The 21,230-nt window shown below is 38.4% G+C and overlaps 2 protein-coding genes and 1 pseudogene across 2 annotated transcripts; all 3 read right to left on the bottom strand.

Annotated features, from left to right (window-relative positions):
* Positions 1–1,449: 1,449 nt before the first annotated feature.
* Positions 1,450–5,554, bottom strand: LOC147523397 (glutathione S-transferase TCHQD pseudogene; annotated as a pseudogene).
* A 1,493-nt stretch (positions 5,555–7,047) lies between these two features.
* On the bottom strand, positions 7,048–7,742 carry LOC147523396 (uncharacterized). Its single transcript, XM_086562055.1, has 4 exons — positions 7,707–7,742; positions 7,511–7,631; positions 7,230–7,406; positions 7,048–7,158 (listed from the first exon to the last, which is right to left on the bottom strand). The coding sequence occupies exons 2-4, from the start codon at positions 7,625–7,627 to the stop codon at positions 7,048–7,050; spliced, it is 405 nt and encodes a 134-aa protein (XP_086418181.1). The 5' UTR covers positions 7,628–7,631; positions 7,707–7,742.
* Positions 7,743–7,778: 36 nt separating this feature from the next.
* Positions 7,779–10,332, bottom strand: LOC147523395 (replication protein A 70 kDa DNA-binding subunit A-like). Its single transcript, XM_086570911.1, has 8 exons — positions 10,293–10,332; positions 9,098–9,267; positions 8,712–8,967; positions 8,538–8,622; positions 8,344–8,462; positions 8,170–8,251; positions 7,934–8,069; positions 7,779–7,856 (listed from the first exon to the last, which is right to left on the bottom strand). Exons 1-8 carry the CDS (start codon positions 10,330–10,332, stop codon positions 7,779–7,781), a joined length of 966 nt encoding a protein of 321 aa, XP_086427037.1.
* Between the last annotated feature and the right edge of the window lie 10,898 nt (positions 10,333–21,230).

Raw genomic sequence — 21,230 nt, 5'->3', positions numbered from 1 at the left:
CCATACCCGGGCGAAGGAAGGTCAGTGAATAGTGCTCGAGGAGATCCGATTCGACAACTCCGATTCGACTTCTTCATGAGCTAGCCCGTGCCATAAGCCACCTGTTGTCAAGATGGCGGTGGGAGGAGAATGTAGTAAATGAATGTTCCAAAGCCCAAAGAGGCTGAAAAGCAATAGCCAAATCAATCCACCGGGGAATGAATCTCTTTCATGGGCATCCGTAGTAGATCAAGCAGACAAAGAAAGCCTTTCTTCTCGGCTAGGGGATGTGAAGAAGTTCCACAAGGCTCTTAGTCCTTATATATAGTGGCAATTATACTCGGTTCCAATGGCTTTTCCTAAAGAGCATTTTCTGGAGCGAAACTTCAATCTTGGAGGAAGTGTAGTTTGACACCTGTTGCATAAAAGCGGATGGGGCAACCGTCAACATAAAGCTAGCTAAGCAAAGGGAGAGGGAAGGGCACATTGCGACAACTTAAGCTACTCACACTAATCAAGCCATAAGGAAAGCATTTTGGGGTGTCCATATTTTCAGCATAAGCAGGTTTCCACGTTAGGGATAGCCGGCATGCATAATTTAACACGAACAAATAATGCTATTATTATAGTATTATCACATTGGAAGATACTGGCTCCTGCTACATAGATTGGATAGTAGAATTGTTTTTGTAACTCGAGTTATGTTTGAGGCAAAATAAAACATCAACTTATCCATACATGCTTCCAAATAAAACAATGTAGGCAAAATCCTGTTGATCCTGGCAAATCACAACCTTCCTTTATAGCCATAAACCATAACAGCACTTACGAAGTCGGCTTTTCATTTTTTGTAACATTTTTTTATTCTCACTTGCACCTGACATTGGAGCAATGTAGAAGATCTAGTAGAAAAAGTGTATAAATCCATCTAAACTACCTATATATAGTCATTTGCTTGCCAATACCTACAGCATCCGCATATTAAATAAATATAGGAAATATCACTATTTTACTTCTCAACCAATTAAACGATGGCCAAATCTTATAAATGATCAAACATTTCTGTTCACCACAAACTCAAATTTAACTTGTGAAGTTGAACTCACCATTTTTTTCTTCTCTAAGAGCTCCGGGGGACGCTCTTGATTGAAGCATTCCGTTATAGAAGCTCCAAACAGATCAACTGGGAAATCTTCATATACAACTGAATATACTTAAAAGTTGCAGGCCATGATTATTGTCCCACATATTTAAAATAAAATGAATGAAACAGAATCATCAGAAACACAGATTCTTGCGAAACAAACTATCATTTGTATACTAACCTATCCACAGTTTTATACCGGTTGACTTTTTCTCAAATCAATCTTATGCTCCTCGGCATCAATATAACCACCTTCCATATACCTTCAAGTATACAACTACAAAAATACAATTTATTTTTCACTTTTTGCTCCCGTCCTCTTCTCTTCAATTTGTTATCCATGTTAATATTTCTTTTAGCAGGCTTCTGATAGAGACAAACCACCAAGTCTTTAACAGTGTTTTATATTTTCTCCATCCTGAGAAATACTTCCCTATTAATGCTTTATAACTGGGCCTTTGCTTGACCAATAGCCAGTACTCAGCAATTTTGGGTCTGTTTACAATGTAGTCAACTTCCAGACCCAAGAGTTCTATGAGTGCCAGTAGTGGAATTAACATGACATCTACCATACTGAACTCGTCTCCTACCAGATAGTAAGTTTCATTTAGTTGCAACTCCACTTCGCCAAGAAGTTGGACCAGCTGTTCCTCACTTTCCTTCAAAGCATCCGGGTCCTCATATGCGTCTTTCAGCTTTAAATGATAGACACTTGCTAAATCTGGTGACTCGGCCATCCGAGCAATCACCACCCGTCTTAGGAATTTAGAAAAAAATACACGTACTTTTTTCGATGTGGGAGAGAGTGAATATCTTGGAATTCCATCCCTATATCTTGTGCATCCATTTTTCTACTTCTCAGTTACTATCCATGTCACTTTCAAAACCTGAAGAGAGTATCCTAATTCTCTCTATGTACCTGTAAATATATGTCACTGTCAGAACTTATCCTCTTCCATTAGAAAAGAACAAAGCAGGGTAATTTTTATAAGTAACTTACTGGATTATATCAATAGATTCAATGTTGACCCAACAAATTGATTGGAGCAGCCTCCCTATGTTAAAGGCATTCTAGTTGATTTTGTTTCTGGAACCGGCGAAAAAGAAAAGAAGACTTTTCCAGGTCTTCACAGAGGAATATATCAAAGTCGGGATGGAAGGCATGCGCAGGGAAGGATTAAGCCATCAAGTTTGCAGGGCATGGAAAGAAGGATGGCTTGCTGGGATACTGGACCAAAGCAATTGATCCGAGGCTCGGTGGGAATAGGAAGAGAGATAAAACAGCGAGAAGAAAGTTGGGATAGATTGAAGCACCGATGGGATAAGAGTGATTCAACTCCAAAGGATGAAGCATGAGTAAATTCATTATGAAGGCCTCTTACAGGTTATTCATAGGCAATACCGATATTAGACACATAAAGTTAATTTATTTTAATGTATATCATACCTTCTTTGCTTGTTTCTTGGAGCTCCCCAGCAAGAATGAACTTGTTCAAAATGAGATAAACCTTTACAGATTAAATAAAAATGGGGAGGCGTAAAGTGGAGAGTTGAGAGGGAGACGTAAGTTTAGGGAAAATAGAAACGAAGGGTTTTTTTTTGTTTAATGTGGTTGAATAATTAAGACCGCTAATTAATTAAGTTTCTAACCTCTCTCATACTGTGGCGCATTGGGGACCCTCGATTTATACCCTCTTAAAACAAATCCCAGGCGTTGGTCATAAAACTTCCCTCCCTTGTTATATTAGACTAGTGAGTGCCCGTGCCTTCGGCACGGAGTGTATAAATTAATATTATTAGGTGTATTAACCATCCATACTTTTTGTAGTTTTTGTTACCTTATTATATAGTTGCAAATGTTTTTTTTTTTAGTTTGTTTAGTATACACATCGTGATTAGTTATAGGCTCGACTTTGTATATATATATATATATATATATATATATATATGTTAACAATGCATTGCCTAGTTTGAATATGGTCGATATTCAGTAGATGCACAAAGTCGATTTTATATAATATAAACTAACGCATATATTATTTGTAGTTTGATCGTTTTTTTTTGAAATGTAGGCAACATGGGAAGTGTAATCAGCCCAAAAAAACACTTAATTGGGGATGCAATTTGGGGTAACTTTATTTACTAAATATTTTTCCAAGGCATTGAAAGCATTTAGGAGTAGATAAATAATGTATAAATTTGACTATAAGGGGAAATAATGGTAATAAGAAAACTCGACAGTTTCAATTTGTTTGTTGAAGGTAAGATAGTGGCAAGTGATGATTGAGTTTCACTCGTGATGTGTTACAAATTAATTGATGTCGTCCATGGAATTTGAGTCATGTTCTATATCGTTATTTTTTGCGATTGGCTTCTCCCCAACCGAGATCTTTATTTTCATGTGCGACTTGTAGATGTAGTCGAAAACATATTTCACTGCTTTTAGATTTGTAATAATTGAGGTGTTATGGGCCTTATAAATGGTGAATTTGTCTTCAGAGGATGTTGATGATGGCTTGCATGTATTTGGAGCTATGATTGGCAGATTATCCATTCCTAAAAAAGAAAAATATTAATTCAATCAAAATATTTGAGAGGAATGAGGTAGGAATAATTCCATCGGAAAAAAGTATAGATTAGTAGCAGTTGTAATAATGATAGTTTATTATGATTAATCGGGTTAATAATAGAAGAAAAAAATAAAACTATTTAAAAAGAAATATTTTAAAATAGATACAAACATACCACAATGAAAAGGGGAAAGAAAAGGGAAACTTTTTAACAAATTTTGTTGTTCATTTGGTTGAAAATGATTTATATAGAGTCAGAGCTTAACGTGGAACCGAAAAGTGAAACCTAATGTTAATTAAGTTATAATTGACTTAATTACTAACGTGTTTTAGTTATGGGTATTAATGTGCTTTGAAGTCACACGTTTTTTTTGGCGTAAATCCCTCATTTAGTTCATAGCATAATTGAAGGATTAAATAACAGGTCATTCAGTTTGTTGTATGTTGCAGTTTAGAAACGTGATCTATTTGAACACGTGGCAGTGCCGTTCGGCAGGGTGTGTTTTTTTGCCGAATGTTCTTATTTTTTCAGTGTTGAAACGGTTGTGGTCTCAAACGACTGCTTCCAGTTGTACCCATTTTGGTTATCAAAGCTGCTAAAGGCTCTATCGCAAATAATTTTGGGGTTGATGCTATATAGAGGCTGCTGAGTGTGGGCATACTCAATATTGTTATATGTGGGTTCTTATGGAAATGGAGTTCTTGGCTGGGGAATTGTAGGCTTCAGCGACTGCCTTGACATGATGTCGGGCATGATTATAAACACCTTGTATTGCAGCATGCTCAAATTTGGTCCTATTTCGGGTAATACATATTCCCAAACAACAATTCAAGGTTCCCTAGTTAATGTGATGTAGAGATAATTAACCAAATTAGTTTTTTTTATCAAGTTAGGTTGCGTGTAAATCTAAGTGCCTGGCTAACCCTCACACAGTAGTTCAACAGTGAAAGTCTTTGACTCCTATTCTAAATAGGTAGAACTAAGGTGAAAGAAGTGATATTCATCCAGCACATGGTGGAGCCGATTCCTACTTTAACCAGGCAAATTCATCTTATTGATAATATTCTTAAAAACAATACAATAATATTTGCAAGACATAAGCAGACATATGTAAGCATGTCATGAACACAAACAGGCTTTTTGAAAGGCGAGCCTCCTTAGATATTGCAAGAGTATTAGAGTCAGGCACCATGAGCTAGCAACTGAGTGCGTTTCAAATGGGAAGCACTAAAGTAAGCTTCGAAAGGAGCACACAAAAGAGACTAAACTACAACAAACATAGCACCTGAACAATATATATGGGCATTTTAAGTAACGACTGGGATGCGCCCTTGTGTTGGCGGGGAAAGTAACTGTCCAAAGACACAGTTTGATATTCCACACCATACGAACACTTCCAGACCAAATGCTGCTACAGGCCGTTAGAAATCGCTCAAAGTTTCACCCTTTGATACAAATTAATCGGTATAAATACTGAATAACATGTCTAAGATGAACCAACACACATAAAAATCCGTTATTTTACACAAAACTCTCATCTTCCAAACATTTATTCCCTGTTACATAACATAACATCTCAAACGTCAACCTGGGTTTAAGCATGATGAACATAGTTACACAACGATGGTTGGCATCCTAGGACGTGCCAGATAGTTCAATGCCATAAACAGGTTACTTGATGAAATGGTTGAAGATGGTTCCGTCCCTAATGTGGTAACTTATAATCGTCTTATTCACAGCTATGGTCGTGCAAATTACCTGGATGAAAATGCATGAAGAGCAATCATGATGTTATATGGACTGCAGAAAGGCATGCACAGGATGGGTGGTAACTGCCATGAGCTCACGGCACTGACCCATATCATTGAAGTACTGTGTATCTGTACAACAGCTAAGGAGTAGAGTATAAGTCTGAAGAGAAAGGTTAAGACCCAGTCTAGGGAGAGCAAGAGAGCAGTTTAGGGTTTAGGGTTTATGGAGGATAGGGAGAGCAAGAGAGGGCTTGTTGATGCTGTTATTGATTTCCTTAACAAATCAGGTCTCAAGGAGGAAGCCCGCTCAGTATGGGAGGTTGCTGCACAGAAGAATGTCTACCCAGATGCAGTGAGGGAGAAGAGCTCTTGCTACTGGCTTATAAATCTTCATGTCATGTCTGATGGGACATCAATAATAACTTTATCAAGGACACTTGCTTGGTTTCGCCGCCAGTTGCTTATATCCGGGATTGGACCTATGCGTATTGATATAGTGACTGGATGGGGCCGACGCAATAGGGTGACTGGATCATCACTGTTGTGCATTTTCAAAATATTACAAAACAAACCAAATGTACTCAGATACACAAATGGAGAACCAAATTAAAGTAGAAAGAAAAAAAGGAATAAGAAATTCTCAAACTGTAAAAGAAAACTCGGTATATATTTAAAAAGACAGAAATTCACTAACCTTATTGACTGCATGAATTTACATAACCTACAGTTGGGCCTATTTCGGTATCACATATTCCCAAACAACAATTCAAAGCTTCGCAAGGCGACAACAACCGGTCACCATACCCGGGCAAAGGAAGGCTGGTGAATAGTGCTCTGAAGAGATCTAATTCTGGACAACTCCGATAACTGCACTGTGGGGGTGTCAACCCTTTTAGCATAAGTAGGTTCTCATGTTAGGGACAGCTAATTGAATGCATAATTTAACGTTAACAGATTTTTGGAGTAAGAGAAATAGGAGAATTGAGTTGTTAATGCTTGTAGAATATATACTAAAAGACAGATGGACTAACCATAATGGCTTGCGCGAAAGAAGCGAAACGTGTTGAAAGGCATTACCTTTGCTTTAGCGGTTAAACCATATTGTAGGGGGGCTTAATTCTGGGAGGAGAAATTAGCTCATGGTATGCAAGCGAAACAATATAGTGTGAAAAGACACGGGGAGGGAGATAATAGCACCAAGAAGAATTAATTATAAAAAATCAAACCCAAGCATACATCAAATTAAATAAGAGATTAAGGTCTTAAAAACACAAAGACAAATTAAGAACACATCCTGGCTTAAAGTAGAAGAAATCTTGTGACAATACATAATGTCTAACAATGTCACACAGAGGCAAACTAAAAACGCAGCAGATCTGAAAAGTGGACTGCTGAAGGAAGAGAAGTTTGTGAGCACAAAATCTCAGAGAAGGAAGAAAATGGTCACATGATTCGATAGATGCCTTACACACGTCCTGCATTAGGGAGAAGAAAATAATTAGGTATACCGATTGGTTTTTATTTTCTTGACAAACAAACCAATAGAGTAGTTCAAGTGAGTATAAGTGAAATGGAGAAAATGGTTGAATAAGTGTTTACCCACTACATTATCTTTGTTTTTTTTGCTCGGGGGAGTTCAGATTCCATAGCCTGGCTTGACACCTCAACTCCAATAAGCCCATCATCTAAATCAGTGCTTCGGTTTGTTTTATCCTGCATTGAACCAGATTTAGTTTAATGAAGGTGAATTAATATGAAATTTAGTAAAGGGAACAGAGGATCACCTTTTCAATGGTTTCTTTTTTTATTGTGTCATCATCAACAGTAGTTGGGAAAATTTTGTAGATAACAAAAGATTGGTTTTCCTTATTTTGGCTGTAGTAATTTATTTTAACTTGGAAAATGAATTCTTTTCCAGCAACTTGTTCCAATGCAGTCTGAACAGCCTGTGGCCCATTCTCCTGTAACGGTGAGAAGATAATTCAAATTGGCTAGACCTAGGTTATTTTTTTTTCAACTAAAAAAAACAAACACCGAGGTGACATGTAAAATTGCAGGGGCTTGCCTTTTTGTAGGAGTCAACCAATTCCGTAACCGGCTTTTGAATAAGATATTCAGCTTCTCTATCAAATGCAACAAATAGAGTAACCCCAGACGGATCTTCTACATCCATGCGTAGCATGTACCTGTCCATTTGAAATAAAGTTTCAAAGATAGTTAAGCTAACAAAGAATTGGTTGGATAAGGAATTTATAAGTCACCTCTCACTTCGGCTGCCAACTTCAACCCCACAAACCGCACACTCGCCTACAAACTTTTGTTACACTTGCTTGTCAAGCTTTGCATGAATTATAGTACCAATTTGTGTTGAAGATATATCCGATGGTTGCTCTGCAAGTATATGTTTCTCTCTGTTTTAAGACAATCATTTCCATCAATGAATTACGCGAATCGAAACATAAGAAACCTAAAAAGGAGAGAACGTTACCTTGTAGGATTCATCTAGACCCATTTCTTTTAATTTGTCTATCGAAACCCTACGGTTTCTAAGCACTTCTTCCTCAGAAAGGCCCAATGTTGTAGATGGATCAAGGTGGTCTATCTGCATGTGGGTACCCTCCAAACTACAATGAAAAGGAATGTGACAAAGGACATGAGTAAGAGGCAACATGATCAAATTGTATGATAGAAGAATGAATTGGTGCACGAGCAGGATAGATAAACCTGTTTCTGTAGGCAGTAACATCGGCAACATCCAAATTGAGGTAGACCTTTGTTGCACTGAGTGATGAAAGACAAATTTTACCTAACAATATGGACACGTCAAACACTTGTAGCTTTTTTTTGTGAGCACTGCAAAACAAATTCCAATAGTGTGAATCCAAAAAAGTTATTAACCTTGAATTTCTTTTGCGTTGAGTGAAGTTGCAATGACAATAACACTTTGTTGTGAGAAAATGTCTTCCGGAAACTGGGCGGTTAACTGACCCCATAATGTAATAGTCAATTCCATTTCACTGATAATAGGATCACCTGTGTTAGAAGGGAAAATTCATACTGGGGTCATTTAAGATGTAAGGACGGCAAGTCACCTCTTGTCCATGATAACAATCTCCTGGAAAACTGTCCCAAATTTGGGTGTAATCTTGCCGACGCTCTTCAGTAGGCCAATCACGTCTACAATCGTTAGTAACATAATGTTAGGAGAAAGCCAACCAACAAAGTACTGAGTTAACAAAGGTAAGTTGTCATTGAAAGAATATTACCTATTAGATGAGTGTTGTCACCAACTTGTCTTGAAACAGTGTCAAACTGGGAGAAGGCGAATTTGTGCCTTGCAATGTCAATACCTTCTTCATTAATTGGCGCGATCAATGTGCCAGTTTTGAAAAAGATCTTGTGATCATGCTCAACCGGCCTATAACTTTTCGCAAACCAAACGTCGAATTTCTCTAATGTGTAGATATTACCTTCCTTTAACACATTCCCTTGAAGGATATCTCCAAAATCCGTAAAATATTTCTTCATGGGACAACATGAATATGAGTACCACATATATGCTTGCTTGAAAATAGCCAAGTCGCTGAATAAATTAGTTTTGGCCGGGATTTTTTCTGGTTTTTGCATAGACGACACATTGTATTGTAATTACCTTTGCATCCAAAAGAAGAAACTCCAAGCTAAGCACTTCCCTAGTGTACTTATTACTCAAATTGACTGATTCCCAGAGTCTTGTGATGCGGCCTAAAACTTTATAGCGGTCAGATCCATTGCGGATTTTATCAAAATCTTGATAATTCTGCGTCGACATCTGACTGGTAGCTGCAAAGTTTAATGAAAGGGGCAAAATTAATAGTAGACAGTCCCTGGTAAACAAATAATTTTTAGAAATGGAGGAGAGAAAGGGATTACCTGATTACTGATTCTGTATAATAGAAAGTTTCTTGGTGTGAAGAAGTTGAACATATGTTGACGAAGGAAAAACCGCCTGAATTTATAGAGGTTAGAAAGATACATGAAGAGAGGGAAGGAGAATAGGCCCATCTGTTACATGGCAGCTAAATGTGGAATATGAAGATAACAGTTGAAGAAGACGAAGGGTTGAAGGTCTGATTGAATTTTGGGTGAGGTAGGATAGGAAGAAATGCGTACAGTTTGCTGGTCTTTATGCGCTTGCAATTTATAGTTTGTTCACATGTTAATACCATTCAACTTTAATAGAAATAAAGAGGTTCCCACTCCCACGCCAACTCCCACTCCTGAATATTGCTTTGCCCGCTTGTCAAAGTCAGGGGCTTCCCTATAACATGGGTTACTAAATATAAGGAGAAAGAACTCAAGCACTAAGGGGATGCATCCAGTCTTTGCTCCACATGCTTTCGAAAAGGTCGCCTAACTTCATTGTATGGTTGCTCAACAGTTATGCATATATACCGAATCATTTTTTTGAAAAAGCCCTCGCATTAAGGTCTCTCCACGAAAGCTGCTGCAATACCATATTTTGCTTTCTCAATCCGCTTTTAAGGCTCCATGAAAGATAATCTTGGGGCGCTGCACCATATATAGTCTGCTGAGGGTGAGCACACACAATGTCACTATCGAGTGTTGTTATGGAAGGGGATGTCTTGGCTTGGGAAGCATAGGCTCCAGTGACTGTCTTGACATGATGTCGGGCATGATTGCAAACACTCTAAAGTGTAGCATTCACAAAGTTGGGCCTATTTCTGGTATTCCATATTCCCAAACTACAATTCAAGGTTCCCTGGTTAATGTGATGTAAAGCTAAGTAACCAATTTAGTTTCATTAATCAAGTTAGGATGCATGTAAATCTCAGCGTCAGTCTTACCTTCAGACAGTAGTGCACACTGAAAGCCCTTGCCACCCATTCTAAACGGGTGCAACTAAGGTCTACGAAGAGGTACTCAGCGAGGGCATGGTGTAGTTGATGCCTGCTTTAACCAAGCGAACTCATTTAATTTATAATCATTAGTAAAAACAATACTATAATATTTGCAGCACATTAGCAGACATATATTAGTATGCCATGAACACAAACATGCTTTTTAAAAGGTGAGATATCCTTCCACATTGCAAGAGTATTACCATCAGGCACAATAAGTTAGCAACTAAGCTTGTTTAGAATGTTGGGTACTCAAGTAAGCTTCGGAAGGAGCAAACAACAGAGACTAAATAACAGCAGACCTAGAATGTGAACAATATTTTTTTTGCATTTAAAATAACAACTGGGCTGCGCTCTTGTGGTGGTGGGGAAAGAAATGGTCGAAAGACACAGTTTGTTTAATTCACACCATAGGAACACTTCTGGTACTTGACTCCATACCAAATTCTGCTTTAGGCCTTTAGAAATCTCCGGCTTTGTTGTATTCTATAGTGAAGCCGTAGAGAGAAAAAAACGAGTTTTACTTTGTTTTTTACATTCAGAGCGCGCTCGTGCTCAGAGTGGGCGCGACCCGCACTCATGGTCCAAGAACAATTCAGCATCCGCACATGCCTTCAGTCATTTTGTGGGCTTCATTCAAGAATCGCGATTTTGGTTTTTTGGTATAAAAACAAAACCAGTTTTTTTTTGGAAAACCTAACTTTTTCCAAAACCAAGAAAGAGAGAGATTATAAGAGAGCAATTCTTTGTGAGTTGAGTGTTCATTCTTTGTGAGTGAATTGAGAGACTTGTAATCTGTTACTCAAGACATCTAGTAAAGCTTGGAACTCGCAGTGTGGAAGTAGGCAAATTGCCGAACCACGATATATCTCGTTTTGTGGTTTGTTCTTCCTTTACATTAATTGTTTTACTTTATATGCTTGTTATTTGATATTGAGAAGTGTTGGGATATTGCTTGGAGGGTGTTGAAGTCTTGTCTAGTGTGAAGGATCGATCTTTGTGTAGGATTGATCCGTTTGTTGTGGGTAACGTTGTTTCCGCACTTATATATTCACAACAATTGTATCCGAGCTTAGGTATACGACTGGGATTTTGAGTTTAGTGCTCAAAAATTTGTGTAAACAAGGTGTTCGATTAAATTCGAGGTAAAACCGCTGTTTCTTTTGGGTTATTGTGTGTAACTTGAAAGATGGCTCCCAAGATGTCAAATGCAAGGTTTGAAGTAGAAAGTTTAATGGGAAGAATAACTTTGGGATTTGGCAAGTCCAAGTAAAGGACATCCTCATCCAAACAAGGTTTGCACAAGGCTTTAAAGGGGATTAAATCTAAGGCGGCGAAGTATGAGTAATGATGATTGGGAAGAGTTCGATCTTCAAGCTTGTTCATCAATCCGGTTATGTCTTGCTAATGAGGTTATGTATAGTGTGATGGGAGAAAATACCGCTGCCGATATTTGGCTCAAACTAGAGTCTATGTATATGACCAAGAGCATGACGAACAAGATGTACCTTAAGAAGCGTCTTTATCGGTACATGATGGTCGATGGTTCAACGATGCAAGAGCACGTTAGTGAGTTCCGTCGACGTCTAGCGGATTATTTGAATGTTGGTATGAAGATGGATGATGAGGATCAAGCGGCATGTTTAATATTCTCCTTGCCAGAAAGCTATGAGCATCTAATGACTACATTCATGAACAGAGAAGTCATCGATCTTGACGAAGTTCAAAGTGCACTTCTTTCTTATGAGTTGATGAAGAAGACACGTAGAGAATAACATTGATGCGGTCGGGGGGCTAGTGGCAAGAGGAAATTAGTATGAAACGTAATTATTCAAGTAATGAGAATTCTAGGTCCAAGTCAAAGAAGCCTTTAAAATATGTACAGTGCTACAATTGCAATGAAAAGGGACATTATGCAAGTAATTGTCCTCACCCAAGAAAGAGAACAAGAGAGATGGTCAGAAGAAAGGTAAGGCAAAAATTGAGGCAAATTATGCTTCAGGCTCTGAAGAGGATGAGTTCAGTCTCTGTGTGTCCACACAAGACTATATGACCGAAAAGTGGATTCTTGATTCCGGATGTTCCTATCATATGTGCCCGAATAGAAAGTGGTTTACTTCTTATGAGAGCATTGATGGTGGTTCCGTTTTAATGGGTAATGACGTTGCTTGTAAGACGGTAGGAATTGGAACTATACGGGTCAAGATGTATGATGGTGTAGTGAGGACTTTAACCGATGTGAGACATGTTCTTGAGTTAAAGAAAAGTCTTATTTCTCTTGGTACCTTGGATTCCAAAGGCCACAAGTTTGTAAAAAGGTGGAGTCCTAAATATTGTTAATGGCTCTTTAGTTGTTATGAAGGGTCAAAAATATGGAACCTTGTATACTCACGATGATAGGTAAATGCGGTGATAAGCGATGTAGCGTGGGTGCATGTAGTAATGATTCCGAGTGCACTAAGATATGGCATATGCGTTTAGGGGCATATGAGTGAAAAGGGTTTGTCCGAAGTTGTCTGCAAGCGGGGTTCTTGAAGAACTTGAAGAAGCCAAGTATGGGGTTCTGTGAGCATTGCGGCCTATGGGAAAGTAGTGCAAAGTCAAGTTCAAGTCGAAAGCACGCATTACCACGACAAAGGCATCCTTGATTATGTGCATCTGGGATGTTTGGGGACCCTCCGGTGGCTTCAAGGGAGGTAACCGCTATTATGTCTCATTCATTGATGATCATACCGCGCTGTGTGGGTATATATGATGAAATCGAAAGATGAAGTGTTTGAGACATTTAAGAAGTTGAAGGCAAGGGTTGAGAATCGCACGAGATAGGAAGGTAAAGACATTACGGTCCGACAATGGTATTGAGTATACCTATGGACCTTTCCAAGAGTTCTCGTATGCATGTGAATTGCCGGAATAATCGATCGAGGGGGCACGCCTACGCCAGAGAATGGAATGGCGAGAGATGATGAATAGAACTTTGCTTGAAAGAGCAAGATGTTTATTGTCTAATGCCGCCTAGGCAAAAGAGTATTAGGCGGATGTAGTGTCCATGGCGTGTTATCTGTACATGATAGGTCACCAATTACCCGGCTATAGATTGCGGGACACCTTATGAGGTGTGGTCGTAAACCAAACTGATTATAGTATTTTCTTTGAAGTGTTTGGATCGACGACTTACTACCATGTGAGGGGACGACAAGCTAGATCCTAGAGCTAAGAAGGCCATATTCTTAGGCTTTGCAAATGGGGTAAAGGGATATCGATTGTGGTGTCTAGAAACCACAAGTTCCCCGGTCGTGAGATGTTACCTTTGATGAGACTTCCGTGTTATCTTTCAGATGAAAGAAGTAGGGCGAAATGGTGAGTCTATAGAAGTTCAAGCTAATGAGCTTGAGTTATCGATCTTGAGATGACCGGTTAGATCATGATGAGGTACCAAATCATGGAACCACCAAGAACGGGGAAGAAGAGCAAGAGCATCCATCTTGTAGTGGTGACCACTAGGCCACGAGACAAGTTAAAGAAGTGCACAAGTATGGGCACGGAAGCCGATGAAACACTATGGTCGTGTGGATTTAGTGGCATATGCGATTGAATATCAAAGATGATGAGCCGATAAACTTCAAGGAAGCTATTAGAGATGCTCATTCGAGAGATTGGTTGGTAGCTATGCAAGCGAGATGGAATCTCTTGATAAAAATCACACATGGGACCTAGTTTTATTGCCAAAGGGCAAAATGACTATCGGTAGTAAATGGGTGTTCGAGAAAGAAAGAGGTCCTTCCCGAACCGGCAAATCTTGGGTACAAGGCAAGAGTGGTAGCAAAGGGTTTTTCACAGAAAGAAGGAGTTGACTACTGATCTTTGCACTTTTCAGTGTTTTTAGAAGTTGACTTACTACGTGCTAAAACTCAATAATTCCTTACTCACTGTTTTTTTTGAGAATGTCAGTCTAGTTCGAGTAGGGATTTCGTTCCAACTTCTAAGACAAGAATTTAAATGATCATAACTGGAATCTACACTTTGGAGAACTAAGTGAGAAGGATTTTATAGATAGATTTTTTTACACAAGTTCTCTAAAATTTGTAAGTTTGTTTATAGTTAAATGAAAGAGAGAGAGAGAGAGATAGGGAAGGATTAATCCTACTCATGCAAGGCCTAGCTACAAGTCTTTTAGAAACAGGTCACTACCATCTCAAATCCCTAACATAATATACCTATCTCTAAACATATCATGTTAGCATGTAGAATTGAAATGATATTTCATCTCTGAAATATCATTCCAACTCCTAGTTCTACTTTACAACAATTGATCAGATAATTGTCAATCTCTGTCATTTTGGGACAGGATGAAAAATAGAACCTAAGTCTTTTAAGTAGTGATTTTGGAATCCTAAATTTGTAACATGATCCTCACATGAGCATCATTAACCCTCCCCTTGGGAGAGTTTTAGCTCATGATCCTAGGATTGAATTAAACTATAAGAAGATATGTGAAATGAAAAAGAAAGAGAATGAAAACAAGAAAACTACAACCTGTTTACCTAAATGAAGAAGAGTTTATTAAAAACTAGAGAGAGTTCCCCCATTAACAAGTTACAAGCTTTTCTCTCAAAAGAACTAAAAAAACAAAATTAAAGACATGGATGTAAATGAAAAGTAAAAGTCAAGGAAGTAAAAGCTTCGAACTCCCAAAATCAGCCCCCCTTTACATAAGGGAGCCTTTTTCTCTTCTCCCACGTGAAACACTCTCCTCTCATTTATTTTTCACTTATCCACAACTAACTCCCATTTGACACCTTTCATTTTTTTAGATAATCATCACCTAAATCCAACTAACTCATTAACTTCATGCAAGGTGTCAAAATTGCACCAATTATTTGCACCTTTGTCTTGACTTGCATGATGACTCATCAAATCTTATGGGCCCGCCTAGTGGGTCCCGCGTCACGATGTCGATGTGGCATCCGGTCTTTTGGCATTTTTTACAACTTCCCCGCCTATTTGTAGAGTTCATCGCGACCGATCGTCGGAGCAGCTCACTCGTCGCATTAGTCCCGGTTCAAGAGATATGAGCTTCGAAGTTTGATGCTTCGCGCATGTAATCCCGCTTTCTCGATTGGATTATGTACTATTTGAGTCTTTGGGCTTTAGTCCGAATTTGTTGGGCTTCACATGGGCTTGATCGGAAGGCATGTGTATACTCCCTATTCCGCGCTTAAATGTGGCTTTATCATAATTTTATATTAGTTGCTCTAACCCGCAAAAAAACCGCACGAAGATCACGATTATTTCATGATTATTAAGCACAAAATTGACCGAAAATGTTATGTCTCTACGTGTTTTATAATACATTTTGGGTGCTTATCACACCACTCCCAAACAGCATTTTGCTTGTCCCCAAGCAAAGAAGAGATATTAAAACAGATAAGTGGCCAAAAGCTGTGCATTCTAAGCTAAGTCTCGTTTTCGAGCGAGAGCGGTTGCATTGACCATATGCAACAAGGTCTTAAACCACTAGGAATTCCCTAGTGGACGAGGTTATAGCCTCGTGAGATTTTCCAGAGAAGATACTCACAAACTTCATTTATACTACAATGACTTAGTAACAAAAGCTTGTTTCCTAAATTAATCTCAGATATCTATACATCTCCTTAGCGGGGAACGAGGATTAATTCTTTCGAAACTCAAGTTAATATGCATACAATAATTAAAACATCTACATATGAGTATGCATTTAGTGAATTTACATTGAATTGCACAAGCAGGGCTGTTTCTGGATTCTTTGGAGAGTGTACCTAAATGGGTTCTCACATGTATGTGTAGAAACACAAATTAAGCTCATAATTTTCCCACTCGTGTTTTGTTAACTCCAGTGTCGCGAGTGGGGCACACTTTTCCTCACACTTCGATGGCGGTCGAGGAGGCGGTGGTCGATCAATCACATCTACTACTTATTATCACACCATCCTACTCCTAATTGAGCTAGAGGTCTTTATTAGGTATTATGGGGCTTAGGTGATAGTGTAGAAAGAAATGGAAGTGGAAGATCAAAAATGATAAGTATAAGAGAATAAGGTCTTCAAGATATTTACACTTGAGAAATCCTTGTTTTCTTTTCCCCGCTCCTACGAAGTTTTCCTACCTTGCTCTTAAGCCTTTATTTTTTTTTTTTTTTAGGCTTAAGAAACATGATCCTGTTTATTTATTTATTTTTATTTTTGAAGCAGGTAACTAACTTTTATTTGGAACAAGTCTTCTTTTATTTTTCTACATTTCGTCCTATTTCTCATACTCATCACTTAGGTAGGTTCTTTTATTTGGGATTAATATATGGGTAAGGAATTTTTGGTGAAAGTGAAAGGTTTGATGAAAGGTTCAGTGGAGTGACTAGCGGTAAAATTTGTAACAGGTAATAATTTATAGCTATGTCGATCCAAAGAATGCCTAAATTCTCGCCTAGGTTCGGATGGTGATCAAGTAAGTCGATGCGTGATTTTCTCTATTCGGAAAAACTACTCCTCTATGTCATTACTCACAAATAACTCATATCGAGGCTTTTGGTTAGATTCTCACAGGATTGATAGTTTAAGTAGACTAACCGTGGTTTCCAGAAACTTATTGTCATGTACAATCAATGATACTCAGTGCATGAATACTCATAAAAAGATATAAAAACTATTGCGTACGTATTAGCTTAAGTTTCTTAAAAACGAATCATAATTCGAATGCTAATGTGAGACTTCTAGATAATTTTCATCATTGAAAAAGAAACAAGACATTGTCACTAATTACATTTACTAACAAGAAAATAGAAACTATATACAGACTACAAGTTGCCTTTTTTTTTTTTTTTTTTTTTTTTTATATATATATATATATATATATATATCACTCCCAAACAGAGTGATGATTAGTCTTCGAAATAGAAATAGATAAAGAAAGGAATTACCTGATAACCGTAAACAAAATTAGAGCTGGATTCTTTGGAACAGAAAGTTGTGGTAACATAATATATTATCTGAAAAAAAAAAAAAAAAAAAAAAAAAAAAAAAAAAAAAAAAAAAAAAAAACAAAGAACTATATACAATTATATACAGCTAGATATATGTACAATTCCCTACTCAAGTTTACCATCCGGGATGTGGTGAAGGTCGGCCTCTTCTTCGATTGAAATGCATTTCCTTAGTATGGCGTAAAAGATAACGATTCCCAAATGGTGGCCCATTCTTGTTCACCGGATTCGTTCAAATGTTTCATCATTTTATCATCGCTTGGATAACAACGAACATGTCTCAAGTATCGTGCGGGGCGTTTCCATTGCCTAAACCTTAATGAGCGAATTATCTTGTTTGTTTGGGCACATAGAATCTACTTTGACCCGGTCATGAAAAGTAGCTGAAAACCGTGGGAAATGTGTCTTCATAATTGACGCAAGCGATTCTGAGTAAAAGTATATCTTGATCCCGAAAAGTACGAGCTCGTTTCAAATTGAGATAACCACAGTTTAAGATATCAAAGAATGTATGACCTCGAGCAAAGCATTGAAGACTACACATCAAAGCATCATTGGCGGTAGAAAAATGCCAATCTCCCATGATGTTAAGAAGGACAAACAACATCGCATTTCCCATGTTCATGGTCATCTTTGGCTAAGGGAATGGTGATGTCCGCCATCTGCCAAGTTTAGTTCCTTCATCTTTAATTTCAAGACCGTCACCAGATGCCGCTTTAAAAGCGTGCCATGAAAAGGAACGAGTAGAGTTGTGATAAATGTATGGCCATGTTGTTGCCGCTCAGCGATATGGAAGATCTAAAGTCGGGGCAAGTGTTGCCTCGAAAAGACATGGTTTGTGCCACCAACTTTGATTGTGAATCCGTCTAAGAAAAACCATGAAGCGGCGTTGAATCTTTGGTGTATCTTCCATATTAGCATAAAAGTAGGCCGCCAAACTTGGAGAATAAGTTTGGTCGAGGCTTAATAACAAGGGAAGACCACCCGATGTTAGTAATGCAATCAATGGAAATGAAGTCCATAAGTATTGGAATCCATCATGGCCTGAAATGATTGCTCAGGGGATGAGTTTGGAGGTGTCCCTGTTTGATGAAGATGCTACGTTTGATGAAGATGCCATGTTTGATGGAGTGGAGTGATGGGGAAAGATATGAGAAGAAATATGTCCAAGAAAATTTTGGTTGGATGGAGGAATGAGTATGCAAGAAGATAAAACCTCCATAATCAAGTTTAAAAGAACACGTTAAAATTGTTAATATCACAACTTGAAATATGACAATCCTAGTAGGCATTTCTTACAAAAGAAGATACAAAGATAACAAAAATACTTAATAATAATAATTTTATTTTATTTATTTTGGGGAAAGTTGAGTTTTGTAAAAAGCGAGCGACCCCCCCTTTTTTACCATTATTATATATATATATATATATTTTATGGTGCAGAATGATGATAAGGATGGTGATGGGAATGCAGATTGTGGACAACACTGTTCAGTTCATTAATTTGTTGGCTAAAATGGATTTGAAGGGTTCCCCTGTTGCCGTGAGATCGTAGTTTGATTCTCTATTAGAAGAGTGTGATTTTCTAATGACCGAGAGTGAGTTTCCATAGTGCCTCTTGATCGGCATCATGCATCGCTTGACGTTCTTGGAAATCCATAAGACTTTTGATGATGATTTCTGGCGTGCGTGGAGTTCCCTCATTCCTTGATGAAGAATTTGAATACCTTCCATGGGATTAAAAATGTTACGCATGGCACTTTCATCAAAAGAAATGTCGCGAGTTTGAGTTTTGGCCATCCATTTCATCACGGCGAGTATCAAGCGTCCAAGAACCACCGCACGATCTTTGTGAAGTATTGTAACAAATGCTTTTTGAAGAGGTATTTACGGAAAACTGGCTGGATAACCCCAACGCATCATAATTTTCGTGACTAAAGTAGGCGAGGTGCTAACCTTTTTGTTCTTACGGTGATTGCGTTCGGAAGGTGTTGAATTATACAAAATCATCTCTTTGATTACGCATAATCAAAGTAGGTGTAATTGAGGCTTGGTGACTTCAGATTCAACACCGACTACAAGAAGAAAATCATTACAAGAAAATCGTGCAACTAATCCATGCTGCTCTAGGGCGAACCCAATCCAGCAGACTGCGGGTTTAACCTTTTATGTTTTGGGGCCTGGGTTCAGGGATTCGGGTACTCATCCCCCGACCAATGTGCAATGGTCTAATAATAATATTACCCTTTAGTACATATGGTATAGTTTCAAACCGCCCCGAACTCATCAAATAGAAAACTATTCGGGTTGGTTCAGTGAAATCCATTGTTCGCGCTAACGCGATGGACTATCCGGTGTTGTTCATCACGACTCTTTGTGCACAATGCAAGGGTGAAAATAAAATACACGAGTATATACATGTGGAGTCTTTTAACGTCCGATCCTCGAAATGTGAGTCTTTTAACGTCGGATCCTCAAGACGAATGTGAGTCTTTTAACGTCGATCCTCAAGACTAATCCCACCCCCGGAGTAACTGACGGCACGAAGTTTATCCCGGCCGAGCTGGTGTCGACAATAATATACCTTATACCGGCTCATATCGGATAGTAAATCAAGACCGGACAGAAAGGTGTTTGACAATTCATACACCACCCCATCCTTCAGCCGACGTCGCTTTTGAGCAAAAAGTACTGCGACCATTACCTATTCGAGATGGGTGAGATTTTACACCAAATGATGAAATGGAGTTCGCGAGGAAGAGAATAGAAAAGGGAAGAGAAGGAAGGGGAAAAATTTTGGTACCCATTGTTTACCGTAAGGCGCGTTGTTCGATGAACGAAGACATTTATACTCGGTTCTGAAATAGAGTTTTTGTGGATTAAGATTCCGGCAGCAACCACACACTCTAGGAGTTTTAGAAGAAAATAGAAGAGGGGTTCTACCCCTAATGGTGTACTTTCCTTGTTTTAAACACCGAAAAAAATACACCAAAGAATCTTTAGTCTTTATAGACTAGATCTTTGAGAAGAGTCTTTTCGACATCCGGAGAAACGCCAACTCATGATAATGTTTAAAGGCGTTGGCCATTTACTTGAAATTCGGCCGGCCATCGTTTTCATTTTTCAAAGAGATAGCCCCATAAGGTTTGACAAAGAAAGACGAAGAAAAGGACCGGACCATCGAGTTTTAGTTTTCCCGAAAAATGTAATCTCGAAGTTGTACAACAAAACTTTTGACCAATTTTGAATTCTTTTCTTAATATGTGCTTATCATGCACTCTTTTCATGTTGGCTTTATAGGATTTGAGATCATAGGCATCACTCGAATCTCTTCAAGCTCATTTAACCGCAATTTTAAACTTCTCGCTGCCGATCGGTATTATTATAATTTAGGCTTTTGATAGCCCATAGAGCCGCGATGCTCGAAGTTCAACCGAAGATGACAAGGTTTACCAAAAACGAGGCGGTAAGGGGACATGCCTATAGGTGTCTTAAAAGTTGCATTCTATATGCCCACAAGGCATCGATAATCGAAGAGACCAGTCTTTCTAGATGGATTAACCGGCATCTTTTCTAAAATTGATTTAATCTCTATTAGAGACTTCTACTTGGGCCACCGGTGCGAGGGATGATACGAGGAGTTACCACTTTGTGAGTAACTCCATATTTCTTACTAATGATTCAAAAATTTTATTACGAAATGTTTTCCCCATCACTAATTATAGCTTTGGGAACGCCAAATCGAGAAAATATGTTCCTTTCTGAAAAATACGAATCGTTTTATGATCATTCACACGCGACATGCCAATGCTTCAATCCATTTTGACACATAGTCAACGGCAATTACTAGTATGTATAGGAAGCCATGA

This window comes from Coptis chinensis, chromosome 1, assembly GCF_015680905.1.
Source record: "Coptis chinensis isolate HL-2020 chromosome 1, ASM1568090v1, whole genome shotgun sequence".
NCBI lineage: Eukaryota > Viridiplantae > Streptophyta > Magnoliopsida > Ranunculales > Ranunculaceae > Coptis > Coptis chinensis.
The sequence above is the reverse complement of the archived record's forward strand: the minus strand, read 5'-3'. Positions and strand labels throughout refer to the sequence as shown.

Excerpts from the sequence above, each read along its gene's own strand:
- LOC147523396 (XM_086562055.1), bottom strand. The coding sequence starts at position 7,627 with ATGCTACGCATGGATGTAGAAGATCCGTCTGGGGTTACTCTATTTGTT. Across the intron at positions 7,407-7,510 it reads TGGTTGACTCCTACAAAAAG|GAGAATGGGCCACAGGCTGT; the intron begins GCAAGCCCCTGC and ends TCACCGTTACAG. Across the intron at positions 7,159-7,229 it reads AAAAAGAAACCATTGAAAAG|GATAAAACAAACCGAAGCAC; the intron begins GTGATCCTCTGT and ends GGTTCAATGCAG.
- LOC147523395 (XM_086570911.1), bottom strand. The coding sequence starts at position 10,332 with ATGGGTGGCAAGGGCTTTCAGTGTGCACTACTGTCTGAAG. Across the intron at positions 9,268-10,292 it reads GTGTGCACTACTGTCTGAAG|CTACCAGTCAGATGTCGACG; the intron begins GTAAGACTGACG and ends TAAACTTTGCAG. Across the intron at positions 8,623-8,711 it reads TGACAACACTCATCTAATAG|ACGTGATTGGCCTACTGAAG; the intron begins GTAATATTCTTT and ends TAACGATTGTAG.